Source organism: Varroa destructor, unplaced genomic scaffold (assembly GCF_002443255.2).
Source record: "Varroa destructor unplaced genomic scaffold, Vdes_3.0 BEIS01000425.1, whole genome shotgun sequence".
Lineage (NCBI taxonomy): Eukaryota > Metazoa > Arthropoda > Arachnida > Mesostigmata > Varroidae > Varroa > Varroa destructor.
Window position 1 is genome coordinate 1 of NW_019211878.1, and position 10,167 is coordinate 10,167.

At 39.0% G+C, this 10,167-nt stretch overlaps 1 protein-coding gene across 3 annotated transcripts; it reads left to right on the top strand.

Moving 5' to 3' along the window:
• Positions 1 to 940: 940 nt before the first annotated feature.
• Positions 941 to 3,776, top strand: LOC111255091 (uncharacterized). 3 transcript variants are annotated; one of them, XR_002675348.2, is made up of 2 exons: positions 941 to 1,060; positions 2,496 to 3,776. XR_002675348.2 is itself a non-coding variant. In XM_086976383.1 (2 exons), the coding sequence occupies exons 1-2, from the start codon at positions 1,522 to 1,524 to the stop codon at positions 2,730 to 2,732; spliced, it is 315 nt and encodes a 104-aa protein (XP_086832509.1). In that variant the 5' UTR covers positions 1,483 to 1,521; the 3' UTR covers positions 2,733 to 3,776. The 3 variants fall into 3 exon arrangements, 1 of the variants encoding a protein (XP_086832509.1); XR_015318145.1 differs by having other exon boundaries at positions 955 to 1,060; positions 2,427 to 3,776; XM_086976383.1 differs by lacking the exon at positions 941 to 1,060 and adding an exon at positions 1,483 to 1,530 and having other exon boundaries at positions 2,427 to 3,776.
• Positions 3,777 to 10,167: the final 6,391 nt, after the last annotated feature.

Below are 10,167 nucleotides of genomic sequence, written 5' to 3' on the forward strand. Positions count from 1 at the left end.
GTTCATCCATCGACAACGGCTGAATTTCAACTAACTGAATCGTAGACAGAATCGCGTTGCAGGGATACGAAGCCACAAGGAGCCACTGGATGTCACCGACCTCACTATCATCAACGGGTTCTATTGGCCCTCAGCAACAATAACCCCCATCCTAATGATCAATAAAATTATACCTCCTATGATACTCGAACAGTACAGCAAATTTTCTTTTGTTATGGCTTGATTTCACAGGGAGTACACACCCCGATTTGCGATCACTAATGTTGAGCTTACCGCGTTGTCGTTTGGTGCTACATGTGTAAAAAGTTGACGACTTAAAAATTTATATATGGTCACATTCGACAATATTGCGATGCCTAAATAGGTTTAAAATACGAAAAAAAATCTATCCTTTAATGACAACCTTTGATTCGTTACGTCGACATCTTCAGAACGAGCTTAACGATGCTCTTTTTATAGAGTACCGAAACAAACAAAATCGAAACCATATGTATATATATATATATATAATGTTATTCACTATTATAAGCGCACTATTAGTATTATCGTCTTAATAGAAATATTTGTGTGAATGTAAAGATATTCGTTTTGCTCATTTCTAGTGATAACCATTCTATGAAATTTCTCAACACCTGCATCCGGCAAAAACCTAAAAAATTGGCAGCCTACCAGTGCTGTGGTATATATATTGCGGTAACTCACACCTGTCTTATACATTAGAATAGGAAGCAGGGTGAATAGGCTTTTTTTTTTTTTTTTTTTTGATTAATTTTTTGATTTTGATTAATTGGCGATTGAACCTTACAGTCACTACAGTATTTCAATTCAGGCTATCTAAATGTAATAGTCGTTCAGTCTGGTTGACCAGAAAAATGTTGTAGCTTGGCATCTGGACAAAACTTGAACTATAGGAAATATTTTCCCAAACTACGGTCAAAATGCTATATATGTTTCGGGAAATCACGGAATCTAATACACACAGTGTTGTCTTATTCATCTGTTTTGATACAACGAAGCGTCCCTGCCGCGACGCACCCAAATCTGATTTCAAGATTAGAGCGTAAGTGCGATATTGATATTCTTAAGAAATGGGAACCGATGCTAATGTTTAGTGTTGCTTTGAAAAATTTAAACATCGCACGACTAAACGAAGATAGGATCTTCACTGTGTGAGGCTATCTCCGTCAGATTCAGTGGGGTGTGATCAACTTTGCAAGTAATGCTCTTCTCTTGTTACGAAACAAATGGTATTCTTATGCATTCTTTAAGATGTCAACATTTGGGATAGGCCCAGTTCGGTCCCATGCACTATTGCGACAGGGCAAAAAACCATTCGGTTCGCATTGCAAAGCGATTAGATGCATAGATCAATAAGGCATTTATTTGCACCTTTTAAATCCATACCGTGGTGACAACAAACTTCAGCTTCCTGTATGCTGTAAGGTGAACTTGTCACAAAGCAAAAAGCAACTAACTTTCCAGAACTTTCGAGCTTCTTCACGGGCGCATGGTGTATGGCCTATGTCTCAGGTATGAAATCGTAAACGACAATAGGTCTTCAGACTGCACTCAACAGTTTCTCAGCGACATGGTGATCTTCATCGTGATTTTCTTGCGTGGAGCACATTACACGAATTCCCGTAACCATTGAGCCTACTACAGTTAACAAGAGTTTATTCGCTTTGGCCTAACAACGGTTTTTGGAACTGTTTACCCAGCAAATGTATACTTGTGAAGGATGTTTCTTTTTAAATAACGTAAATGCACGATCGTCGTTAGATTGAAAGTATTGTTGGAGATGCACGCCAGTGCCGTGATGTTTTTGTACGTTAATGTAGTGAAGCTTCTTTACTGTGGTGGATATTCTAAATCATTTCCTATATATTTTGAAACGCTAACAGAACAATGATCATTTCTAATAATTTGTTAACAAATTTGTAGGAATAGAAGCGTTAGAGTCAAAACAATTCATACGTTCAAGATATATTCACAAAGGCTTTCGAGAGATGCGTGCCGCCGTGTGTTGTCTGCATTCATGATTAAACACTGTATGAAAGCCTGGCAAAACACAGGGTTTTTCTCTCCCTTTGTGTGTATTGCTTTTAACAAAAATCACCTACTGTGATTACTTCCGAGTTACCATTGGTTACTTATACCTTATACTTATACACGTACCCTTGTTAATTTATTTGAAACTACATATTACGTGTTGTGGCTCTTCTTTAACCACACTTATAAAAACCTGGCCATCCACACACCGCAAATGCTGGCCAACATCTGTTTTGAAATTTTTGTTTTGAAAAGTCATAAAATAAACCTTTCTTGTTAGTCAACTTGTTAGCGAGTCAATTAAGATACCTATTTCAGCTTGGGAATGATTGGCGACATTTAACAGTTAACTTGTTGTCATTATTATAATTATGTAGGACATATTGTCGCCATCGGTGTCAACAAACATGACACTCCTGCCTGATCGTAGCGTTCGTTTGTTCCAGTTGCAGGCCAGCAAGCACCTGCCTGGCGCCGCTATGCCTGCCTCAACCGAAAAAAGCCACCCAAAAGTGGGCAGCGTCGGCCGCCGACAAACACCATGCGATGCATGTAATATGTTTTGTCCACGTGTCTATATATTGCTGCCTGCGGACACGCCTATTGCGTGGGATGTCCTGTCGTTCAACAGGAAGAACACGGTCAACTCCGTGTTATGTGCAACGAGTGCAAACGGAGAATGATTGCAGACCTCATTGAGATGAAGGACCAATTGGTCGTGCGCAATCTACCTTTTGCATGTGCCCCGGTCGGGTCCTTGTGATGCCTGCAACACGTTTTCTCCACGAGTGAATCTCTGCGCATGCGGGCATGCCTTCTGTACTGGATGCGCAATTGTTCACAAAGAGGAAGAAGGTGCAGGGTTGAAGGCGTTCTGTCTCGAGTGCAAAAAAAAAGTCACTACTGATCTCATCGAGATAAAGCCAAGTTTGCTTCGACAGATGCGTTTCGTGTGTTCCTGCGGAAGGGAGGGGACGCTCGAGCAAATAAAGGAGCATCTGTGGGAGTCTGCAGAGTCTCACGATGTGACTGACGTAGCCTCAAAAGGATCAATAGATGGTCCGTTTGGAGCGGAGAGCTTACTTCACAGTCTACGCGATGAGGTGGTAAGTCTGAAATTGCAACTACGCACTCTGGTTGGCGTAGCAACCAAGAAATACTTCTGGGTCGATTTGCAGAAGATCATAGACGAACACGAGAAGTAAAGACAGAAGACCATCACGAGTAACGTTGAGCCCTGGGAGGTGTGCGGATACGCCTGCGGATTCTTCTGTCAAATCAGCGAACATGACAATGAGTGTTATGTCGACGTGTTCGTCAGGACCATGTCTAATAACACTTCGCTCTCACCGTGGCCGATGAAGAAGAGGTGCATTTTTGCACTATATGATATCAGCGGCCGCGAAGTGAAAACTCATCTGTCACTCTTCTTCCAGAACGGCAACCCGATGAACTCATGCTTTATTGGCCCGGCGTATGAAGTTGTTGCTGGTTTCGGTCCGACTAAGTTTGTTCGAGTGGCCGATATTCGCGACAGGTCGGATGAATTACTCTTTGAAGGACGAGCCTGCTTTTCGGCAGAACTTCCAAGAACCGTAAGAATATTGCTACATGGAAACTAAAACGATTATCGGTGTGTTTTGGTGTATCAGGTGCAGGCAAATGATAATCAAATAAAATTTGCGTTTCGCCAACATCGTTGAAAATTTGAGAATACTATCAAGTAATGTGAATCTGTGTGATTATTAAGAAATCAAATTGCAACAAATTTAATTTGAATGTTTGGATTTACCAAGTCAGCAAAAAATCAAGTTAAATAATAGAATAGTTCGAATTTTTGTGCGCTAAAAGTTTAATAATTTTTGCTTGAGATTAACGAAGTTGCGGATTTGTTTTGTAACTAGTTTCTGCTCCTAAGAATAATCATTTAATTTAAAAAGTAACAATGGCTTTTCTTGTTATGCTTAATGATACAAAGAAACACCTAACATAAGGCTTTATATAAAATTTCGATTGTGTTAATTGCATTGTTATCTTTTTATTTTTTTCCATCTGAAGATGATTTCCCATTTCCGTGATAGCCTCCAAGCAATTTAATTATATTGTTCTCTTTTTAGAGACGATTCCTGGACTACCTTCATAATACAATCCCGACCATCACTATAGTAAACTGTAGATGTGCCTTCCCTCGACAGGAGCACGAGGTTGATTTGTGGTAGATGCAAGTGTCATTTTACTTCTTCGTAATTTCTCTAGTGAAGCCTTGCGTGACCTGTAGCCCTAACGTTTCTTAAGCGTTCGCAAAATAATGGTCGTTCTCTTCAGCATGTTTTTCGAATACTACTAGGGAATTAGTACCGTTGCCGTTACGCTCTACGGACGTCGTCTATTCTCAGGGGATTTATCTGTTTCGTCCCGCTAGAAATTTCCAAGCCTCCTGTTGAAGCCTTTCTCCCAGTTTAATTTTATTACTTAGTATTGTACAATTACCAACTAATGACATCAATTAGAGTCCGAGAATCGTGATGGCTGTAGAAGACCTACCACACAAGCTCTTGCAACGCGGCTTTAACGACCTTTGTCCAAAAAATTCCGGTCTTTTAAAGAAAAAAACTCTATTGCAATGTACATAGAGTCCTCTTTGTGGATAACCTGTTTCTCTCAATGCAACTGGACTATTTATTGATCCTTACCGTTCTGGTTGTGTCGAATATTTATTAACCTATAAAACCCATTCGGTCCCGTTAAAAGCAAGTCAATATTTTTTTTAATCGAGTTCTGGCTGAATGTTGAGCTTCAATGTATTCCCAGAGGTAATTTTTCACTTTTGTTTTATACTGACTAGAAAATAATAATAATTATATGTAGGAATCGGCCATTGTAGCCGCGTATTGTTTGGTGATACGCGTGATGTGAGAAAAGAAGTCGTGCGCATCACCTAGTTCCCAAGGTACTCAGGCTCCTAATTTTTGAATAAATGCTTTCAAGTAGAAGTAACTAAAAATAGCCGCAACTGATTTTGTTAAATAATTTGTAAGATAATTGTCGATAACCTTCCTTCAAAAGTGCGTCGAGGCTGTCCTCATCCACCTCGGATACCTAAATAGAGCAAACTGCACCCTTCGTTTTTAAAATACCATTAACAAGCAACTCTTAAATAGTACTCCTTGGCCTCAGGTCCACATTCTGCGCGACACAAATATCCCGGGCTCTTTCGGCAGTGTTTTGACCTTGACAAAAAGCAGACTATAGTAGGTGTCGAAAATGCATCTTCTCATACATTTTTAAAGCCTGAATATAAGATGAAGTTCTGCTTACCACACACTGGAATTGCAACAGACTCATGGAAGAAAAGAGTTGTTTTGAATGGCATATAAAGACAAACAAGCGTGGGAAGGGTATAGACATTGGAAAAAATCGTCACTGCTTTTCAAACAACCTGATAGAATAATTGACCAATTCTACTTAATGCACATGTAAAGACGAGTATTTGCAAACTTCTAATGCAGTTTCTTTAATTTCATAGGCAAAACTTGATACTAAATTTTTACAAAGAAATCATGTTTGTTTCAATTGACCTACAAATCAGAAGAAAAGTTAAGCAGGGTTCTTTTAACAGGTTTATATATACAATTATACTGTAGCGTTGGAGGCTGGTTTCGAAGGACGAGCCCAAATGCACGAGTTTTGTTTCATACGAAATGTGAGCCCGCTTTTTGCTGTTCCTACCTTGAACCAATGGACCAGAGACAGGACAAATCTGACTAGGAAAACGAAGGGCAAGTCACAGGTCTAGAAAGCAAGTACATCCCAGAGGCTAGAGACTTGGAATACCCGTGGAACAAAATATACGGAGGTGGGTTACTCCACTTCTTCGACGATTTTCTACACCCGATATTAAAAGAGCCCCGATACTGCAATTTCGTGACACAAACAAAGAAGATACAAACAAGAGAATCTTTCAAAAAATAATAGCGTTAAGTGACGCCTATAATCAGTAATTTCGAAAATATTTTCAAAGCACAACAGGATGAAGCTATTTTTTCTCTATCACCGGTAGCCTTAAATGAAGTGGTTATATTCCGCAGTTTCTAGTAGTTCAGGCTCAAAGGTGGCTACAGCTGCGGTCGATTTCTTCAAAAGGGAGGTAGTTTTAACTATGAAAGGCAATTTGTATTGACTTTACTTACGCATAAGCGAGGAGTGAAGTACATACAGGTTGTGAATCTTGTCATTTGACGAATGCTTGATTGCCGCTTTGCATAATTGTTTTCGTCGAAGTTTGCATATTTTTTGCCTTTTTTTCAAGTAATTTCGGCCTTAGGATGTTCTTATATTCCGTTGATGGACAGCTGTCTTGTTAGTTCGTCATGATTTTCTGTTTACTATATGTCGCATTTTTTAGGAGTACGTGTTTGTTCTAACAATATCAGGAAAAGCGTAGGTCGCGCCTTCGGATTATGGCCGCAGATAAAGCTGAACTGTTCCTTAGTGTTTTGATACATTCTTAGTTGCAATAAATAGTATTCGTTGAAATTTACCCAGCGCTGTAATCCCTATAATAACATTATTGCAAAATTTACATCGAAAAATTTCATTCTCCTCACAGAAAATACTTATCAGATTCGCAAAAGCATTTTAAGGTGTGTAGGACGTGGATCTGCACAACTTCACCTATGCCCGTGATCTAGTTTTTTAAAATATTCTAAATCAGGTGACAGAATTCACTAATTGGCTTAACAGATGAACCCTAATGTTTAGCCTTTTCAGTCTTTCACCCCACTTTTGCCTTTTTTCAGACTTCTGAGCTTTTTGCATTTAAGCATTTGTTTTCTATCGTTGGTCCTCAATCAGTCTACGAAATGAAGTCTGTTGAATCATTTATATGACGTATTTGGACTAATTGTTAATGAGTAAAAACCATTTCGTTCAGATGCCTATTTTCATCTAAGTACAGCGTGTTATCAACAAGTGACGTAAAGAAATTCCCTAGACTTTACGCTGCCATCCTGCATAAAGGCAATGAGAACAGAGACTTCCACACCTCGTCTATTTCTACCTAACAACGATAGATGTCACAGTAATTTTTAAAAGTGAAAGCTGCAGACCATAAGTGTTACGCATCAGCGCACTTCTCGCTTAACAGCCTCGCAACAAGTAATGTCCGTTATTGTTGTGAAATTAGAAGTTAATTTTAGAATACAGACATGTTATCGACATAATAGAAAACAAATCATTTGAAAATCAGTCTAATCCCTATCGAATGCTTTTATTGCTGAACAGATGTATTGATAAAGTTTGCGATTGGGGAACCTATGCTAGAAAACAGAAATCCCAAACTTTTGCGAAATGAAACGTTCCTCTCGCCTAATTTCATTTGAATCAGTTGCAGCCGAATCGCAGAGGAGAGGAGGTGAAATAAAGACCGGACGTTAGTGGCGGCATTTTTAAATGCTACAACTCTCTCAGTGCATCTTTACAGTACAACACCTCAATTTCAACGTAATTTTGACCTATGTTAAACGCAGGTAATTTCCTGAACATTTTGGATTCAATTCACAATATTTAGTTAATCGCTCGTTAGTGGCTCGTACGGGTTCATTAAGGTTCACAGACAGACACACGGATACACCTTGCATATCAATGGAATTATGATTATTTCGAATATTAAGCACACATTAAGCAGGAAGGAACGCTCGTATTAGGTGCACTGCCACGATTGTGAATATCTGTAAGAGCTTAAGCTGACCGCATATTCGAGAATACGAGCTCAATTTAGACGAAGCAGACTTTGCTATTTTATAACAATTATATAATAATACCTATTATAGATATTAGCAGCTTATTCCACGTGATCTTTTCACCGATACAGTAAGTGCTTGCGAAGTCGCGCTCCAAGTAAGCAGGCTATAAAGGCGGTAAAGGTGGCCCGAACTAAAAGACTATATATATGGACGTAAACAGTTCCCAATTTCAACGTGATTTCTATAAACAGTATTTTAAATAATAATAATAAACATTTGATAATAGCTATATTGCTGTTATAGTGGTTCGGTGCGTACATGGCCGGTTCCTTCTAGCTTGCCATTGCTGTTAGTCAAAGGCGCTAGTCATCCGAAGCCACACTTGATGGCGATTCTGAAAATAAAACCTAGTCGTCACATGTGCAATGATTTTATTCGAGAACAGCTAAAGCTCTGCCTTAGTTTTTTGTAAGATTTTTTAATACTGCAAACTTTTCTATAAAATGTTTCATAGAGATGTTGTTTCTGTGAGATTATTGATGAATAGAATCGTTGGACTCACAATGAACTTGAGGAGTGCTGATATTTTTAGAAACAGCATTGTACTGAGATGTTGCGAACAAGGTGATTGATTATATTGGTATAAAATGTGTACCGCAGGTGTACATTAACTGCTAATTATGCAACGCTAATATCACCATAGCAGAACTCATATTAAAGCAATTCAGTTCTTTTTCTAACACTTGCTTAAATACCGTTCGAATAATACGCCCAAGTTCTAGAAGTTCTCTTCCAGATTCCAGAAGAAACTCTTCACTGAGTTTCCTAAAATCTATTTCGATCCATTCTGCCGTCTCAAATACAGAACTTCAGCCTCAAAGAGTAGTCCGCTAGTAAAAGAACAACATATTGACGCTACTGTGCATTCTTTATATAACGAATTCGGTTTTTCTATATTATCCGAGTGGGACCTCTGCTTTTTTTGCATTAAACCGTTTCACACATAAACAAGCATTTTTCTGTTTTCTGGTTGATAAAGTGATCATTGCTTCCGTTTACAAATATAATTGAGTTACTACTACTCTAAATGCGCTGGCACAACACAGGGACACTTATGAAGCTTGTTACCATATGATACAACACCAAAATCACCGTTATTAATTGCATTCTGCAATTCGATCGTTCATACAGTTTAGGGTATTATGTCATAATTTAATATATAGTACAATTTTTGTTGTCATTTTTTACATTTTTTTTAGTGTTTTACTTCGGTTGCGGTATTAACAATATATAGTTCAATCCTAATCTTGAATGATATTCAACTATGACAACTAATAAATGCAACAGTAGCAAACTGAGAACAAATTTATTGTCGACTATCTGTCAGAGGCGTATTACTGACTTGAATACTGAAATCCTCTTATAACTCTTTGAGCTCTGCGGAAAAGCACGCTCGTCCCGCAACTAATATCTCGTCCATTTTGTCAAGTAAGGTGAGAACCTTGAAAAATTTTACCAAACCTCGTCCGGAAATTTTTTTCGTAGACGGAGCCATTAAATCGGCATCAATCCGTTGACCAGTCTTGAACGTATCAATCATACCTGTCTTTATCGGTTTTCCGGTTATATCATAGAGGTTAAAAATACATAGCTTCTTCATAGGCCAGGGTGCTCGAGACGTGCGGACTCGAGATGTTCTGAAGAATACCCCGATATAGCGATCAGATCCTGCAGCTTTTATCTGGCAAAAGAATTCGCAAGTGTAGCCACTTACTTCCCATGGTATGGGCTCACTGCTGGCGATACCTTTCGTGGACGATGCATGGTCCTGAATCAACTGTTTTATGTCAATCCAAAAATATTTTTTAGTTGGGACACCCATTACTCGAGACAAGTCAATTTTTAGCTTGGCCACTTCATTTGACAGCAAATCGTATGCTTTACCAAATTGAGCATTCACGTTGGTCACGGGGTGGTCCTTGGCGGTGTTCCATAAGTGCTTCTTGATATCCCGAAGCGGGCCATTTAAGCCACAGGGGCATGAAAAAAGCATTTCGTTCAGGACATCCGGATCGACCTCAAAGAAATCGGCGCTAATTCGCTGCTTGCACCTAATACAGAAGACTTGGGTCGATTTTTTTGATTCTTTATCCTTCTCTGCATTAGGATCGGCAATTGCACATCCAGTACATATAACGTGCTTGCACTCTAACAGGTAGGCGCTTGGTGAAAACATTTTGCAGCAGTTACACAGCTTTACATAGCGTCCCAAACTCCCTAGTGGTGTCAACTCTATCCGACCAGGTGTAAGAGAATCTGGTAAGCCTCGCACAAACATCTGAAATAGTTCACGATGTGGTCTATATTTATACTT